We start from the raw sequence: 19,832 nt of genomic DNA on the forward strand, positions 1-19,832 counted from the left end.
AAACTTTCAGAAGTTCCCTCGTCTCTTTTGAGCATTTTCCACAATACGCATCAACTTGAAATGGAAAACAATGATGTTGAAAGTCTGGAATGTAACGAAGGAAGCGAGATGGACAACCGCTATTCAGAGGTCACAAACCTAGATAGCTATTCATCATCAGATCGGTGGCCTTGCCTACCCTGACGTTGGGAGGCAGTGTTTTGTACACAAACTGATCGGGGCTACCAAAAGACACACTTGTCAGGAAAAGGAGACCTGCAAATGTGGGTGGAGAAAGAAGATGAAGGAAAGAAAGAAGGACAGGTTAAGCAGAGAGCATAACAACATGGAGACTTCCCTGTGCTACACATGTTGAGGTAAAATGGCTTAGGGCTACTAATCCACATACAGTACTTACTGTGTGTGTGAAAGAGAAAGACAGAGAGAGACATAGAGAGAGAAACAGAGAGGTTATAATCACGATGTAAAAATCTGCAAGTCCTCATCGGTGCTCTGAAATGTCTCATTACATTAGCAGCTCTTAGAGGTACCTCAACCAAGAGTACCATTTGACACTTCAAAGCAGTGGTGGAAATGGCAAAGGAGGGCATGCACAAAAAGCTCTTGGTTTAAACGCAAGCGGGTGGGGAGGGTCCTTAACTGAATTACTTTCCAACAGCGTTTCACTTTATCGCTCCACATTTGGGTAGTGAAATTTCCTTGAGATCTCTGAAGAGCTTCGTCCTACCTAAGTAACTGTTAGATGGAACAGGAACTAGGCTCTCATCGAGCTGGTTCTCCCCGCCAACTTCGTAAGGCCCATCGTCATAGATACCCATTTCAAAATATGACTGATTCCTTTGCTCTGCATGCACCACTCCTAGGGGAAAAAAATATGAAATGGCAAAAAACAAAAAAGTGGGATGAATGACAAAGGAAGGGGGAGCGGGAGGGGAATAAAATAAACTTTAACGCAAACAGAAGACAAAGCAACTATGGTATAATCCTTGTGGGAAAGGGAGGGAGGAACATTGACGCAACACTGTGTAATGGGCCCCATTCTAGACTTGGGTTTAAGTTGCAGGATGCAGCAAATATGTGATGCTATAATAATAATAATAATAATAATAATAATAATAATAATTTATTATTTATACCCCGCCCATCTGGCTGGGCTTCCCCAGCCACTCTGGGCGGCTTCCCAAAAAATATTAAAATACTGTAATACATCAAACATTAAAAGCTTCCCTAAACAGGGTTGCCTTCAGATGTCTTCTAAAAGTCTGGTAGTTGTTGTTCTCTTTGACATCTGGTGGGAGGGCGTTCCACAGGGAGGGCGCCACTACCGAGAAGGCCCTCTGCCTGGTTCCCTGTAACTTGGCTTCTCGCCAGAAGGCCCTCGGTGCTGGACCTCAGTGTCCGGGTAGAACGGTGGGGGTGGAGATGCTCCTTCAGATATACTGGACCGAGGCCGTTTTAGGGCTTTAAAGGTCAGCACCAACACTTTGAATTGTGCTTGGAAACGTACTGGGATCCAATGTAGGTCTTTCAAGACCGGTGTTATATGGTCTCGGCGGCCGCTCCCATTCTAGCTGCCGCATTCTGGATTAGTTGTAGTTTCCGGGTCACCTTCAAAGGTAGCCCCACGTATTATTATTATTATTATTATTATTATTATTATTATTATTATTTAATTAAATTTGTATACCGCCCTATACCTGCAGGTCTCAGGGTGGTTCACAACATAAAATCACAATATACAAACACAAAATACATAATAAAAACAAAAACATTCCAATAATCCTCCCCCAACATCTGTTTAAAGGGCGTCAGATATCAATCGGGCAAAGTTCTGTTTACAGAGGAAAGTTTTTGCCTTAAAGGTGGATAATGAAGGCACCGGCCAAATCTCACTAGAGAGAGCATTCCACGAGTGAGGAGCCACTGCAGAAAAGGCCCCGTTTTCGTGTTGCCACCCTCCGGATCTTTCAGGGAGGAGGCACACAAAGAAGGGCCTCAGAAGTGGATCTTAGGGGCCAGGTGGGTTCAAAGAGAGAGAGGTGGTCCTTGAGGTATCGCGGTCCTAAGCTGCGATAACCAAGAAAATTGGCCGAGTAAGAAGAGAAAGAGAAGACGTAACTTTTCTCTTGTATTGTTCTCTCAACTCCACCACCTTCAATTCTAATGGGATGGAACTGAGAGCACCAACTCTAGGTAAGGTATTTCTTTGGACCATGTGGTGGCTGTCAGGGGAACAAGGGAACTTGGGGTGCTCTTTTGACACACCCACCCACCCTCAAAATGGCCTCTTCCGAGCCCCAGTGTACAAACAGCACAGAACTGGCAACGGCACAATAATGGCAAAGGAGTTTTCCTCTGGTGCGCCAAATCATCCTCCAAGAGGGAGGTGCTCGGCACCTTATGTTCCCTCAGTCACCCTCCAGTTTTACTTCCACAACCCTGAGGGTTGATGCAAAAAAACTAAGTGATTTGTGCTGATAATGAAAAGCTAAGTTACTCAGGAAGTCACATTCTGAGTCCAAAGTCCACAGACAGTCATTTAAAACCAGGAATTGTCTTAGCTAAAACAGAAGGCAAGTGATGTGGAACACTGGGTCAAGGGGAGATTTTTTTAAAAAAGTACATGGCCTTTCCCAAAGTGGTGCCCTCCAGCTGTTTGGGTCTATAAGTCCCATCGGCCCCCTACCAGCATGACCAACAGACATGCACTGCAACAACATGTGGACAAATTGGGACAGGCTGCAGTAACAGGGAGGATCCTGTTTATCTGTATCTGCAAATGAGAGGTGGCATTTCACAAAGACTCTTCAGCGTGGATGTTTGTTATAAACTTTTTTTTTCAGGCGCTAATACCATAACATTTAAAAATGTCCATTATATTAAATCCCTGCTGCTGCTGCTGCTTAGGTAAAGAGCCGTCCCCTAATTATGAAAACACACTTCTGCACTATTTAGAAAGCAAGCACTTCAGTTTTGACAGGTATACAATATGCTCTCAACTAAACAAACGTGTGTGTTTTTCCTCTGGGCCGTAAAAGAGCACTCTTCAAACCAAGCGCTGAGGCAATAAGTACATGCAATTCAACTAAAGCAATGGCTCTTTATTTGACGCACCGCACCAGGGTGGTCCAGTTTTCAGAATTTGGAAGGGTAAACTCAAGTACACCTTGCGCCAAGGGTCAAGGGTTTTGCATGGTTCATGTGCCGGGCACAGGGGCACGCTGCTATTTTTGCAGAGGAGAAAGGTCAGGGGAGAATAGAAGGCCGCAGCTGTTGGCATGACAGAGTGCAGCCAAAAACAACAACAACCTTGTTGTTGTTTTTTTAAAAGGTGGTATTTCACAGCTTATTAGCCTAAGTAAGCACAAACCAATCCATCGGCTTTTATTTAATTTGGAGGCCACAAAATTCAACAGGATTTATTTATTTATTACTACTACTACTACTACTACTATTAATGTCTTTTTATTTTTCAAACACTTTTCCCCCAACTGAGTGCATTTTTACTTGGCTACAAAAAAATTAACAGTGATCTCGGCTGTGGCAACTAACCCTTTTTTGTTCCGGAGGCCACATTTACCCTTGGTCAACCCTTTGAGGGCCACATGCCTGCAGTGAGTATGGCCACCCTATAAAAGGTAAAGGTAAAGGACCCCTGGACGGTTAAGTTCAGTCAAAGGCGACTATGGAATTGCGACACTCATCTTGCTTTTCAGGCCGAGGGAGCTGACGTTTGTCCACAGACAGTTTTTCCAGGTTATGTGGCCAGCATGACTAAATGGGACACCGTGATGGAAACCAGAGTGCATGGAAATGCCATTTACCTTCCCACCGCAGCGGTACCTATTTATCTACTTGCACTGGTGTGCTTTTGACTGCTAGGTTGGCAGGAGCTAGGACAGAGCAACGGGAGCTCACCCCGTCACGGGGATTCAAACTGCCAACCTTCTGATTGGCAAGCCCAAGAGGCTCAGTGGTTTAGACCACAGCACCACCCGCGTCCTGGTAATATATAGTATAGGCTACCCTATACTTTCACATGAGCACACACACACACAGCGGGTGGAGATTACATTAGGGCTGGGCGATATATCAATATATCATCCAAAACTGGTTTGAAGTCCATATCGTGATATCCGTTTCATAATTTTTGACCTGGCAATATATGGCAAATCATGATGCGTGTGTGTGAGTGCGCACGCTATGCAAAAATCAAAGTGTAAGGAAAACCGTGAAGCCAACCGATGCTTCTCTTGATTCCTGCAGCCCGTTAACTCTGCTGGTTCAGCTCTCCCTCGCCTCCTGCAGACGGGAGCGAATCTCAAGAGCAGTCGCCAGCAAAAATCACTATGCGGGAAAAGCCATGAAGCCGGCCCATGCCTCTTTGTAGCTCCACCCTTATTTCAGACATCGTGATATATCCGTTTATTGCAATGTTTAGCTGATGATATATCACGATGTTGAAAACCAGGTATCGCCCAGTCCTAGCGATAAAATGCCCCCCGGTTCTCAGCTGATCTATGGATGTTTATGGGGGCAGGGAAATGTGGGAACTACTGGCCTAAATAGACCAATGATCTGACTCGGCATAAAGCACTTTCATGTAATTTAGTGAAAGCACCAATTCGGGAGCATGAAAAGCAGATACAGTGGTTCGCCTTGGTTCTCGAACTTAATCCGTTTCTGGGAGTCCGTTCAACTCCTGAAACCGTTCGAAAACCAAGGCACGGCTTCCGATTGGCTGCAGGAGCTTCCTGCACTCAATTGGAAGCTGTGCCGGACGTTCGGATTCCGAAAAAACGTTCGCAAACTTCCAGATATCACTTCCAGGTTTGTGGTATTTGGGAGCTGATTTTTTCGGGAGCCAAGCCGTTTGAGTACCAAGGTACCACTGTACACCTAACGTTTTGATTTTGGGGGAAAGAGCATCAATGTAGGTGGGGGCGGGGTATACAGATCAAGAATCTACAAATAACAAAGTTGTCGATACTGAAACAGCAGACAGACAGACAACAGAAATCATAGAATCGTAGCACTGGAAGAAATCACGAGGGTCATCTAATCCACCCCCATTTTGCCCAACGTGGGGCTCGAATCCACAACCCTGAGATTCAGAGTTTCATGCTCTACTGACTAAGCTACCCCGCAGGAGAAGAAAAATCCAAGCCATACCTTTCCAGTTATAAGCACCCGGTGCCCCGAACACAACATAATGAAAATCTCTGGTAAAAGTGGCAGCTACGCCTTGCTGGCAGGAGCCAAACTTCTCGTGGCCTCGCAACCGGCCATCGCAAAAGCTCCAATCCTCGCCACCCATTTCCTCGCTGCTGGAGAGGTCCTGATTCAGCACGTAGCACTTTCCAATGATATCTCGGGTTTCCTGGATCGTGTTGACATACTGCCTTTTCTCATAGCGATGGGCACAAGTCTGCAAGGCATTAAGAACACCGTAGGCAATAAGCAAAGCTGAGCTGCCTTATCCGCAAAAGAAATGAAAAGCGGCCACTGGCACTTCACCAGGGCAACTATATGGAGGTTGGCAGGGCTGAGGAATTAAGAGGGTACAATCCTAGACTGGCTGACATCAAGTTCACTGATATGGAATGCTTCTGCGTTGAATAGCCAACAGGCTGCCATATCAAAGGACAGATGACTTTTAAATCATCTGGAAGTATGCGTTTTTATTTTGCCTCACAATATTTTTTCATTAGGACAGTTACAGGAAGATATCAGTGAAGCATTCATCAGTTGGATGACATTATTATTATTATTATTATTATTATTATTATTATTATTATACCTCCTTATACCTGGGGGTCTCAGGGTGGTTCACAGGATAAAATGAAGATATAAAACCACAAAATACATAATAAAAATAAAAACAAAAACCCAACAGCCCCTTCAAAAAACAACACATTTTAAAAGGGCAAGGGATATAAATCAAATCAACCCAAGGCCTGGTTAAAAAGGAATGTTTTTGCCTGGCGCCTAAAGGTGTATAATGAAGGCACCAGGCAAGCTTCCCTGGGGAGAGCATTCCACAGATAGGGAGCCACTACAGAGAAGGCCCCGTTCTCATGCTGCCACCCTCCGGACCTCTGGAGGAGGGGCATACGAAGGAGGGGCTCAGAAGATGATCTCAGGGTCCAGGTAGGTTCATATGGAAAGAGGTGGTCCTTGAGGAATTGCGGTCCTGAGCCATTTAAGGCTTTATAGGTCAAAACCAGCACTTTGAGTTGGGCCCAGAAACTTATTAGTAGCCAGTGCAGTCAGACCAGGATCGGTGTAATATGCTCAAACCTGGCTGCTGAATTCTGCACTAGCAAAAGAACCTTTTTAAAGGTTCTGGGAATGCGTTCTCTTTTCCTTAGAATATGAATGTTGCAATGGTACCTGAAGACCACCGTGACTAAGAATCAAGAGAAGTATACACAGGATGCAAGTGAAACCTGTAACAAAATGTTGAGGTGTGGAGAGCTGTTGTTCCGATTTCCAACCACTCCATTTCCACCCCCCAACATTCAGTCGCCATTCCATGGCCACTCAGCATGCGTACTCCCCATTGGACTGTTTCGTGGGTTCCTCCCCGCTAGGACCCCCACACTAAATATTTTTGTGCTTCTGTAGCTTCCAGGTTTCCTTCAAGCCTGCTCTGGCTACATAATGGTGGCTGATAGTAATAGAATAGTAGCCATTCTTGACCTCGTAACCAATGGCATTCACGGTCCAAAAACTGGAAATAGAGGAAATTATTTCTCAGGCTCATTCCTAGTATTTTTCAATTAAAAATAAATAAAAATGTTCTTTCAAAGTTGGTTGCATTATCGACAACTATATGAAACACATAAAGAAGACAGCAAGAAAGGATTTAGTTATACTAGATCTAGGTTTCAAACGGAAGTGATTGAAGGGAAAGTGAAACTACTGAAGGCCGCATACAGCATACTATTAGAATGGGAGACAAAAGATGAAGAGGTAAAATCAGTTATGATTAAATGGGCACAAGATGTAGGGCACAACATTATGATGGAAGATTGGGTTAAATTATGGAAAACTGACTTAAAATTTACAGACTGTTCCCTATTGAAGGAGAATTACATGAAGATGATGTACAGATGGTACACAACACCAGTGCAGTTAGGGAAAATGTACAAAACTAGTTCAAATATATGTTGGAAGTGTAAGGAAAAGGAGGGGGCATTTTATCATATGTGGTGGGATTGTAAGGTAATTAAAAAATTCTGGGAAATGATTTACAACGAATTGAAGAAAATGTTCCATTTAACCTTTGTTAAAAACCCCGAGGCATTTTTGTTGGGGATTGTAGGGAAAGACCTGCCAAAAAAGTTGAAAAACATCTTCATGTATGCGACAACGGCCACGAGAGTTTTGGTAGCACAAGGATGGAAGACTGAAGAAACCCCAACTGAAGAATCATGGCAAGAAAAATTGACGGACTATGCAGAACTGGCAAAACTGACATATAAGCTACGAGACATGGATAACTGTGACTTTAAGGATGAATGGGAACCCTTTACAAAGTATCCGAAGACGCAACAAAGCGAACTGGACTCCTTGGCAGGTTTTGAATAAACATTCACAAACCTTTTGTCAGAGCTGCCTCCAGGTCCCAGCTCACAGAGGACCAACGCTAGGCTGTAGTTATGTACAAAAGTCTTTACTGGGATTCAGTTTCCATTTTAAAGCCGCAGCGTGCAGCTCTACGTCTCGACCTTAGACCGGCGAAGTCCCGTCTGAGTCTCCTCCCCTTCCACACCAGTTTAAGACCCTCGCCTTGCTCCACCTCTTCCTAAGTTCCTTTCTCCTCTGGGCCCTCCTGCCCGCTAGGGTCTCATCCTTCCTGGACTCCTCTGACGCTGACCCTGACGATTCTTGCCCCTCCTTCCGGCGGGCTTTAGGACCTGGTTCCCTATCCAGGCTACCTTCTGTGCCGCTCGCCTGTACCTTTGAACTTGGCGCGCGCGCCCAGCCTGCAACTTTCCTCTTGACCGTTAACTCGCTCTCCGATGGAGGCGTGGTCAACCCTGACTCATCTTCTCTCGCTGGTGGTGCATATGTTGGCTCTGACACCTGGGACTCTTCCCCCCCACTACGCTCTGGTGGGGAAGCTGGTCCTGATTTCCAACTGCTGCTCTGGGAGTCCCCGCTGGCCCCTTGCTTCTGGGGTGTCCCCTTTGGGTCGCCCCTTGCCCTGCCCATCGGCGCCCCCTTCTGTGAATCTTCCGATTCGCTGGAGAGGCTCATGGAATCTATCGGGCTGCTGTCATATTCTCCTACGCTGCCCTCGGATTGCTCCCCCTCGCTCTCCATCTCCTCTCCTCCCTGCGCTCCCGCTGAGTCCCTGACACCTTTCATTGATAATAATCAGCTAAATAGTTTGAGGATCTATACAACTTTGTAACATGCAGAAAACAGCATTCCTAGAGAAACCAGAGATTGGAACTGAGGGAAGCCGGGGGGGGGGGGGGTGGGAGGGGGGAGGGAGGAAAAATGAGGGGGGGGGGACAAGGATAATATGTTTTTGGATAATATGTCTTGTTATAATTTTGAATAATTTAAAAAAAAAAAAATTGTAGTGAGAAATACCATTAACAACATGTTTGCTGAATGGTGATTCATGGAGAACTTACCACGACTTTTCCCCCAGGCCCTTGACTCTGGACAGTAACACCCATCCATTGGTCTTCCTTGCTTTCTTTACTCAGATCAGCTGAAAAATTATCATAAGGTGATTTTGTTGTTGTTGTTTTTTAAAAAACCCAACTTCTAAAATAACATTTCTCTAGCGACTTACAAACATATTATTTTAACTATGACTCCGCTGACAAGTAAGGCTACAATTCTATACACAATTTACCTGGAGGAAAGTCTCGTTGGACTCAGTGGGATTTACTTCCGAGTAGGCATGCAGGGACGCAGGTGGCGCTGTGGGTTAAAGCCTCAGCGCCTAGGGCTTGCCGATCGAAAGGTCGGCGGTTCGAATCCCTGCGGCGGGGTGCGCTCCCGCTGCTCGGTCCCAGCGCCTGCCAACCTAGCAGTTCGAAAGCACCTCCGGGTGCAAGTAGATAAATAGGGACAGCTTACCAGCGGGAAGGTAAACGGCGTTTCCGTGTGCGGCTCTGGCTCGCCAGAGCAGCGATGTCACGCTGGCCACGTGACCCAGAAGTGTCTCCGGACAGCGCTGGCCCCTGGCCTCTTAAGTGAGATGGGCGCACAACCCCAGAGTCTGTCAAGACTGGCCCGTACGGGCAGGGGTACCTTTACCTTTACCTTTAGGCATGCATACGATTGCACCATATATTCATTCAGTACCTGAAGCTGTCTTTAGATGGCAGTGTTTGCCTACAATATTCACACAGGACGTTTCAAATGAGCATCACTACCACATCTCGGTCTGGGAATATTAATATTATATTCAATTTTGAGAGGATTAAGTGATTTGCAGAGCTATATAATGAAGCTGTGACTCCTCTGGTGCCTTAATTGAGTTGTTTGTTTTTTAAAGAAAGACCCCAAAATTGTTAAGCTTTCCCACCCCCCCCCTGGAGAAACCGGAAAGCTGCGTTTCCACACACACACACACCCATGTCAATTCTGCCTTTGAAATCCTAGTAATGTCTGGGAAAATCCAAACGTAATGGCAGTGAGAGGAAGGGAAGCCCTCCCAGCGTGAGAGACTGGAAGAAAAAGGAACGCTTCCAGGTGAAAGCTGGAAGTGTCCTCCAGTTTCTGCGTGAGACAAAGGTTAAGAGCTACCTTTTGAGAGAGGGTGTTTTTCTTTCCCTTTGTATGTTTTTCTTTTAGTATAATAACAATAACAATAATAATTTATTTATACCCCACCCATCTGGCTGGGTTTCCCTAGCCACGCTGGGTGACTCCCAATAGAAATAACAACAACAACAACAACAACAATTTCCCCAGTCACTCTGGGCAGCTCCCAACAGAATAATAAAAATACAATAAAACATCAGAGATTAAAAAATTTCCCTAAATGGCTGCCTTCAGATGTCTTCTAAAAGTCAGATAGCTGTTTATTTCCTTGACATCTGATGTGCATTCGCCCTCTGCCTGATTCTCTGTAACCTCGCTTCTTGCAGGGAGGGAACCACCAGAAGTCCCTCAGAGCTGGACCTCAGTGTCCGGGCAGAACGATGTGGGTGGGGATACTGGGCCAAGGCTGTTTAGGACTTTAAAGGTCAGCAGCAACATTTGTTGTGTTATTTATCTTCTTGTATTATGAAAAGGCTTTAATAAAAACTTGGCTTTATTAAAAAGGACACAAGCATCAGGAAGTTCTTCGGCGTAACCTTCCTAGAAATGAATGAGAGTCGCTCAACAGCATACCAGGCTGATTTAGGTAAATATGGGTTCTGTGCCCATGTCTTAGTCAGAGGCACCATGGCACTGTTCTCAAATAATGGTCAATAACTTCCCAGAGGATAAATTAAAGCAACAAATAAGATTCCACGCCTCCCAAATGGTTTATTATTATTTTTTTAAAAATGAGCGTTTGAACCTTGCGTAAAACAGAACAGAACGAAGCCTAGATATTGCTGAGCTCACCTTTCTCATCGAATTTTATCCGTGTGCATTTCGCATTTGGAGTTGCGATGTCACAGCTGTACAACCCTCCAGTTCTATTGGCTAGCTGTGACGGGAAACCTTTTTCTCGAGGGGCACCAACCAGCAACCTGTTGAGAGACGAACAGCAGAACTCTGTCTGAGGAATGGACAGTGGGGGAATGTCACAAAAGGAAATGCCAAAACCAAGGTGGAGGAAAGCTGAACTTCCAAAAATTTGCAGAAGAAAATAAAATGCAATAGATAGATACAATCGTACCTTGGTTTTTGAACAGCTTAGTTCTCGAACATTTTGGCTCCCGAATGCCGCAAACCCGGAAGTGACTGTTCCAGTTTGTGAACTATTTTTGGAAGCTGACCATCCGACGGGGCTTCCGCAGTTTCTGATTGGCTGCAGGAGCTTCCTTCAGCCAAGCAGAAGCCGCGCTTTGGTTTCTGAACGTTTTGGAAGTCAAACGGACTTCCAGAATGCATTCCGTTCGACTTCCAAGGTACGACTGTATGCATACATTTTATATTTATTTGTTTTACAATTCCGCTTCTGTCTAGTTTGGATGGCACCGGCTGTTTCCCACAAATAACATATTGCATAGAAAGGAGTTTCAAGAGGGCTGGAGGAAATTTAAGGACTATTTGAATAAATATTGTAATATAAACAATTAGAAATTACTTGAAAGAAACAAATAGGCCTAGGATTAAACTAAGTTATAATTAAATAAATGGGATTTAGAATGTTAAGAAAAGTGAATAAGATGGACTATAATTGGAAATTGTTTTAGTTTAATAATGATATTGGAAAGCTGTTACTTCTAATTACAAGGAAACTCAGAAGGGAGGGATTTGAGGAAGTCAGCCAAGATGTTTAAAAGGTTGGATTTGTGAAGAATTAAGTTGTTATTGTTTATCTGTTTATTGTTCCCTTTTTTCTTTCTTTCTTCTTTTTCTGTTTTTGTGTGTCATTTTGCTTTGTGGTTTGTGTTATCATTGTGGAAAATCCAATAAAAAAATTATTGAAAAAAACAAAACAAAACATATTGCAAGACGTGTCAGAGATTGGCGTGGAGCACCAATTTCCTACCTGAGCTGTTCTTTGCATGGTGGGCAATATAAATGTTGCTGCATTCCACCCCCCTACCCAGCTCTAGTCTACTCCAGGTGGAACAAGCCTATATTGTCCTAAAACTGAACTTGGGTCTTATCTACAAGTTCAGCAGAACAAGGTGGTAAGAGTAATGGTATAATAGCAGTATGGATCATACCACTTCAGACAGCAGGTAACTACGCCCGTTGCTATTTAAATGCTCCTCCAACTCCCTCCAAATAAAAAGCCAGCAGAGCAGGCCTAGTGAACTCTGGTGAGTTAATCTCCAATGGATTTTTTTATTTGGAATGAGGTTTTGAATAGAAAAAAGACTAAGATAAGTGTGGCCTGGTGAGAGTCTTAAAGGGCAGATAGAGATGCCTTGAAGGCTGCTTTTGACCCCACCCAAATCCAGACCCCATCACTCTACCCCAGGCATGTCCAAAGTCCATTTTGGGGGCCTAATCTGGCCCCTGTGGCAGTTTATTTCTTGGGGTAAAATTCTAAAAAATGTCAACGTTGGTTGGCCCTTTGGTCGGTCCTCACAGCCCTTCCCTTCATCAAATCTGGCCCTCTTTGGAAAAAGTTTGGACACCACTGCCCTACACAAATCTGGAGGGGCGTCCATAAGACAGCTGGATGATGCCTTGTATGCCTCCTTTCGGCAAAACGTGCCATCAAGCAGGTGCCAAACGTATTGCTCTGCTTTCCTTTGGATCACATCGGCGAGGCCGAGAGGGGAGGAGGAAGAAGAAGAGTTTGGATTTGATATCCCGCTTTATCACTACCCAAAGGAGTCTCAAAGCGGCTAACATTCTCCTTTCCCTTCCTCCCCCACAACAAACACTCTGTGAGGTGAGTGGGGCTGAGAGACTTCAGAGAAGTGTGACTGCCCCAAGGTCACCCAGCAGCTGCATGTGGAGGAGCGGAGACGCGAACCCGGTTCACCAGATTACAAGTCTACCGCTCTTAACCACTGCACCACACCAGGGAGGAGTCTTCTCATCTGGGAAGCCCAGGGCTTCCATATACGGAGCCCCAGGCTTGTGCCACAGGGAGGTCCCTTCGGTGCTGCTAATGCAGCCGTTGGACTTCAACCCCAGAGGTGGACTCCATTGTCTTTTGAGACGAGACAGATTGCAACAAGTCCAATCCTGAATATGGCAGCACCACACATTTACTTGCTAGAAACGGTCCCAGTTTCAAAGCAGGACTCGCCACTTCTGCTATGATGGGTCAGTGGGAGTGGAAATATGTCGACAGTCAGGGTCAAAGGCATATCCAAGGTGGCCTCCCAACTACCCTTGGTAATCTCATTACTGGGTGTTTGTCTCTGCATATTCTCTCTCTGGACAGGCCCGTTTCATTCAGCTGCCCTGACTTGCAGTCTCTGAAAGACCCGTTCTCCATAGAAATGTCTAATCTAATCCCTTTCTTTAAAAGTTATTAAAAGCCAGAGGTCATGCCCATATTTTATGGCCGTGAATTCAATAAATTAATCAACACTGTCTGAAGTGCTTCCTTTTGTTTGTCCTGTACCGCCTGTCAATCCATTTCACTAGACTTTTCACAACCTGTATTATTATGAATAACCATTGAATCATCTTCCTCTTCAGCTCCTTGGAAAGAAAGTAAAAACTGATTCTCCAAAAAAGATTCCCTGGAACTGCTCTACCTTCAAGTTCCACTGAACTCAGTGGCATTTACTTGTAAGACAGAAAGCACAGGATCAGACCGAAAGAAGTCAAATGTAGAAAAAACCAAAGTTATTAAATATATATGTGTACAGTGGTACCTCAGGTTAAATACTTAATTCGTTCTGGAGGTCCGTTCTTAACCTGAAACTGTTCTTAACCTGAAGCACCACTTTAGCTAATGGGGCCTCCTGCAGCCGCTGCGCCACCGGAGCACAATTTCTGTTCTCATCCTGAAGCAAAGTTCTTAACCCGAGGTACTATTTCTGGGTTAGCGGAGGCTGTAACCTGAAGCGTATGTAACCTGAGGTACCACTGTATAAGCGTGTGTGTGTGTGTGTAATACGTGCATACAAATATATTTTCCTTTTACTTTTTAAGAAAGGGAGGAAATGAAATATGCCTACAAGTTTCTTTTAAAGCACATATATTTAAAGGGCAATAAAAGAGGAATCAAGGTGAAATTTATCACATGCCGCCGATAAACACGCTAGTAGCTGTTGGCTGACAGGACTGGGTGTTCCCTAAGCAAATATGCATTTCCTTTTGAACTTCAACCCACCCACACACAGTGTGTGTGTCTAACTGACTTGGGTTTGTCTTGAGGAACATTCTCAGGACAATTCAAAAATTTTATCGAGCTCCACCTTGTTGCTGGCTTAACCTAAGTAGGCTTAAAGTTCTCTGGACCACCACCGTTGGTCAACGAAAAACCTGTCTGAGTGGCAGGACGGAAAGAAAATTGAGAAAAACCACAGCTTTTATTTTTGCGACCCTTAAAATCTTGATTGCTACACCACCTTATGAAACCCAAAGGCAACAGGTTCATTTTTGACAACAACTTTCAATGACTATTTATTAGACTATTCATTGGAAAGACCGTGAGACACAAAACCCCGACCAGGTATACACGATTCGCTATTGCGAATCGTTCCAATTCGCAATAGTAGTCTAGAGTTGGGATATGCTGTCTTTAAGGATAGTCTCTAAGAAGACCTAAATGTTAGAGAAACACAAATATATAAGACTAAGGGCTGCCACCCCCCCCTTCTTCCACATTCCCTTTTCCCTTTTCACCTGACCAATGTCCCCTTCGTTTACATTTTGACCATCCCCAATTCCTACATTGTGCAGAATGGACCTGCTAGTTAAGGCGGTATTGGTAGGAACACAGAACACAGTGATCAATAGGGCATATAAAGGGTGAGGTGCCTACTTTCAGGTATTCTGGTTCCAAACTGTGTAGGGCTTTCTACACCCAAACCAAAGGTTGGTAGCTAAATTCCCACTGAAATCAATAGCAAGGCCTGAGCTGTAATTGTCATTCAGAGTGAAATATTCGGCGCCAAACCATTCATTTGATAGCTCTGTGCTTTCGGTATGGCTCTCCTCCCTCGCTGTAAGACCTCTTTTATTTTTACCTCATTTTTATTCTGCTTCCATCTCACTTTGGTTTTACTAGTTCTTTTCCCAATTATAATGGAACTGCCTGGTAAATCCTCTCTGGCTAGATTTTTAACAAGAAAGAAAAAGGAATAGTGGAAATTGCCACACTTTGTGGCTTTACAAAATGTTAGTTTATATTAGGTTGCCAAAGAACTGAGAAAGTGAAGCGGACAATGTCCTGTTTTATTTTTGTTGCGATGGGGGACCCTGACAGGATGGAGCTGGATCTAGAAAGCACTCTGTTCTGTTATTAGACATACGATAAATGATAAAAAGAAGTTTATTATGTTAACATTTATGAAGCAGCCTTGTTGCAGCTCTATTTATACAATCATGTAAGAATTTTTTTTTTAAATTTTAAAAATTACATAACTGCTTTTAAGTACATACATACATACATATTTATTTATTCACACTCTTGATTTCTCTGGAGTCTATGATTATATGAAAAAAAATTAGTGCTGTTCAGTTGAGTGAATGGTCCCCAAACTGTAACAAGCAATAGTCCACAAGAATTCTACCTCCACTTAGAATTGCTAGGACAGCTGGTTTTTCTACACCTATTTCCATGGAAACTTTGGTATCCACTCACGTTTTTAAGTGACAGAGAGGATGCTGAAATAAGTTGTCAATGCCCTATTGAAATGAGTCAGCAAAGCAACAATATATGATGGTTAAACAGCATTGCTGGCTATCAGTTTGTTTTCTGGCACAATTCAGTATGTTGGTTGTGATCCACAAAGCATTAAATGGTCTCCATATGAACCTGCCTGGTTGTTAAAAATTCCCACCAGGGTCCAGCCTTTAGTACTTTCTCCCTCTCGCTACCCCTTTCCAAGGCAAGGTGGCTGGCTAACAGAGACTTCTTGGTGGTGGTTCTCCCCAAAGTCAATTTGCACATCCATTACCATGATGGTTTTCCAAGCACAAGGCAATAAAAGCAAAACAAATAAAAGCAGTGTTTGAAAGAGTAGGGTGCTTGTTAATGCTGCTCTTTCTGAGTTTTTTGCTCATTGCTGCTGTTATTGAGGTTGACTTACGTTTTCAAGTTACAGATAGGTAGCCGTGTTGGTCTGCCATAGTCAAAACAAAATAAAAAAATTCCTTCCAGTAGCACCTTAAAGACCAACTAAGTTAGTTCTTGGTATGAGCTTTCGTGTGCATGCACACTTCTTCAGATACCAAGAAGTATCTGAAGAAGTGTGCATGCACACGAAAGCTCATACCAAGAACTAACTTAGTTGGTCTTTAAGGTGCTACTGGAAGGAATTTTTTTATTTTGTTTTGATTACGTTTTCAAGGTTAGAGCATTCTTAAAAGTCTGCTTTTTATATTTGCATGCTGCTCTGTGCTACTCCTTTGTGGAGAGGGAAAGAAGGGAATAACTTTTTAACAGCAACAACACAAGGGCAAGATTGCTCTGGAGCTGACAGCTAATACAACATTTCTATCTTTCAGAGAACAAAAAGGCATAGAAAAAGAGGAATGAGGACGGCCAGACAGGGTCGCTAAAAAGAAACACCATCACTGACTGTGGGTTGATTAGCTAGCCTTTCCAGAAAAGTTTCATCACAACTAGTTAAATTTTAGCTAATCCCATTAAATTTCAAATTCTCAGTTCAGATGCTTTCCTTATTAGGCTAGCTAGCTCTGGCTATTGTTTTGTTTTTTAAAGAAATGATGACCCTTTTATACAAAGGAATGATTCATTCATTAACAACTTCACTGAAGACAAAAGGTTTACATTTAAGGAAGAGACAGGATTGTGTTGCCTGTCTCTGGCTGCATGGCAAAGCTCTGCCCATCTGTCTCTTCGTGTCTACATCAGCCTAGTCTGAAAAGGAAGAACAGAACAGCTGGTTTTTCGTTTTCCCTGGCCTCTCTCTTTACTATCTCTTGTACGCACCCGTTCTTGGATTTAGCTATTTTTAATAGTTCCAAAAGAGGCTACTGAATTAGGAACCAGTGCTCCTTTAGCGCTCAGCCCAGTTGAAAAGAAATGTATTATTGGTCAGGCCCAGCGAAGGGAGTACATTATAACAGAGAGATGCATTTGGAACCTATCAAATAAGCACAGAATCAAGGGGTTGGTTTTTTTTAGCACCGTCTCCACTCTGCACTCTTTCCCCTGAGGGTTTGAAGGGCTATCTTCTATTTAGAGACAAGTCTCACTGTATTCAGCGGATATTGCTTCCAAGTAAATAGACCAAAGCTTGCAGCCTTACTTAATTCCACAAACTAATGCTTCGTTTGTCTTTCAGGTTTCATAACTGGACTGAAACTCATCCTTGTGCATTGAAATTGCAGAATGTAATCTCGAATCTGGAGGTCTTCATTTCAGGAATCTAGATTCGCCTGCACACACAACTTTGACCTTGATTCAGTAAACACTTTGATGGACCCAACTCCCTGTTTTTACTGTTCTGCTATCCTTGTCTCAGCTTCCATTTGCTATAGTCCAAGTAGAATGCAGTGGTACCTCGGGTTACATACGCTTCTGGTTACAGTCTCCGCTAACCCAGAAATATTACCTCGGGTTAAGAACTTTGCTTCAGGATGAGAACAGAAATCGTGCTCCAGCAGTGCGGCAGCAGCAGGAGGCCCCATTAGCTAAAGTGGTGCTTCAGGTTAAGAACAGTTTCAGGTTAAGTACAGACCTTCGGAATGAATTAAGTACTTAACCTGAGGTACCACTGTACTAGATGTGTTGTCCTACCCACATCTCAAATGTACTTGCAGCAGTATGCTTGCTGAGAGGAACACCATACAGCAGGAGCTGAGAACCCTTTTTTCACCCAGAAGGCAGCATTCCCTTATGGGCAACTCTCCAGGGGTCATGTGCCAACAGTGGGTGGAGCTAGAGGCAAAAGTGGGTGGAGCAATGACTGTAAATTTTACCTTTGTAGAATAGGCTGGTTTCTACAAACAAACACACACCTCTATACACTCTATCCTGGCAGGCATTTTCAGAGTTCAAAAACATGTTCTAGGAAGGCATCATAATCATAATCATAATCATATTTATACCCCGCCCATCTGGCTGGGTTTCCCCAGCCACTCTGGGCGGCTTCCAACTGAATATTAAAAACAATAAAGCATCAAACCTTAAAAACTTCCCTAAACAGGGCCGCTTTCAGTTGTCTTTTACAAGCAAAATAGTTGTTTATTGCCTTGACATCTGCTGGGAGGGCGTTCCACAGGGCAGGTGCCACTACTGAGAAGGCCCTCTGCCTGGTTCCCTGTAACTTGGCTTCTCGCAGCGAGGGAACCGCCAGAAGGCCCTTGGCGCTGGACCTCAGTGTCCAGGATGGACAATGGGGGTGGAGACGCTCCTTCAGGTATACTGGACTGAGGCCATTTAGGGCTTTAAAGGTCAGCACCAACACTTTGAATTGTGCTCGGAAATGTACTGGGAGCCAATGAAGATCTTTCAGGACCAGTGTTATATGGTCTTGGCGGCCACTCCCAAAAGCATTGAAGGAGACTGTGAAGCAAGACCAGTGAGGGGTGAAGTCTGGAGAGCTGCAATTGAGCCCCTGAACCTGAGGTTTCCTATCCCTGCTGTACAACATTGTACACTGGGCTTCTGCAGGTGGGTCGTGACCCCCCCCCCCCCGTGTCACAGCCTTATCTTAGAGGGGTTGCAAAAACAGCAGTACAATAAGTAAAGATGGGGGTCCCCAAATGCACTCTTGGGCTAAAGGTGGGTTCTGGTTTTCAAAGACCACAGCATAAAAAAGATGTAAGTCTGTAATTATGGACATGCACCAGCCAGTCACAGATTCCTTAACAGGTGGAAATGCTTATCTCCACTTGTTGATTTATGGTCTTTGCTACAATGGCCAGGAGCCATCAAACTGGTAGCACACCTTCTATAAGTCAGTCCTCCATCTAAGCACGTCGCAGTGCAGTTTCTAGACACACTTTCCCCCCTCGGAGCCACTTTTCATACGATGAGAACAGCGCTTTAAGTTTTATCAGGATATACGAGGTTGATTTATATGTTAATAAAATAAGATGTGCATTGATATTCCGTACACTGATCTCTGATCTCAGTGCTGCCTCTGCCAACTCCTTACCCAAATGAAGATGACAGAACCAATGTATAATAACCTAAAGCTACTTAACTTAGCCGTTATAATTGAATTGCATTCCAGTAAGGATTATATACTTCCACTTTGTCACCACAGTGTAATACCCTGCCTGTCTTAAATAAAATTACAGGCAGCTTTAAAACTGTCACGGCATCAAACACAGCACAGTAACCTTGTTTAGATGTCATGGTCAAACTACCAGGATCATGTCTCATGCCCTACATGCTCCATTGTTATCTTTCCTTTTCTCCTCATGAACTCTGATTTCCACCCCACCCCATCCCACAATTCCATGGTAATCTAGTTTACCACAATCTCCAAATCAAGCAAACTATTGCTGCCACAAACCATAGTTTGCCTCCAAACCACAACTGAAAACCCATTCCAAACCATGGTTTCTATTTTTGATTAAGAGGGGAACTACAGTTAGTGGTAATGGCCTTTTGCCTGATTTGGACTTCATAGCGAGCTACATTTATTGTGAACCAGGAAGGGCAGGAGACAATTGGAGAGGCCCTGGACCCCAATGTTCAAAGCATGGCTTGCTCATGAACTTCCTTCCCTCCCATTTTTTGCTGTGTTATATCTTTTTAGTTCATGAACCTGATGGCAGGGACCATCTCAGCACTGATTTGTGTAAGCCACACAGAGAGTGGCTTACATAAATAAATGGCATACATACATAAATGAATGACATCTGAACCAAGGTGATGTCTGGCAAGAACTGAAGTAGAAAATCCAACGAACTATTTCAAATCTCCGGGGTTTCTAAAATTTTTAATGAAGGTGGAAGATCTCCATATTTTCGATCCTTTACTCAGTTTAAGAGTACAGTGGTACCTTGGTTCTCGAACGGCTTAGTTGCCGAACAAATCGGCTCCCGAACGCCGCTAACCCAGAAGTCAGTGTTCC

The 19,832-nt window shown here is 44.0% G+C and overlaps 1 protein-coding gene across 2 annotated transcripts in view; it reads right to left on the minus strand.

Moving 5' to 3' along the window:
• The window catches only part of ITGA6 (integrin subunit alpha 6), a 65,854-nt gene that overhangs the window by 31,577 nt on the left and 14,445 nt on the right, over window positions 1-19,832 (minus strand). For both annotated transcript variants that reach the window (XM_079976735.1, XM_079976736.1), the window contains exons 2-5: window positions 10,588-10,715; window positions 8,652-8,731; window positions 5,173-5,428; window positions 728-859 (exon numbers count right to left, since the gene is read on the minus strand). In XM_079976735.1, coding sequence (XP_079832861.1) covers window positions 728-859; window positions 5,173-5,428; window positions 8,652-8,731; window positions 10,588-10,715 — 596 coding nt within the window. The remainder of the gene's footprint in view (window positions 1-727; window positions 860-5,172; window positions 5,429-8,651; window positions 8,732-10,587; window positions 10,716-19,832) is intronic.

Source organism: Podarcis cretensis (genome assembly GCF_951804945.1).
Source record: "Podarcis cretensis genome assembly, chromosome: 1".
NCBI lineage: Eukaryota > Metazoa > Chordata > Lepidosauria > Squamata > Lacertidae > Podarcis > Podarcis cretensis.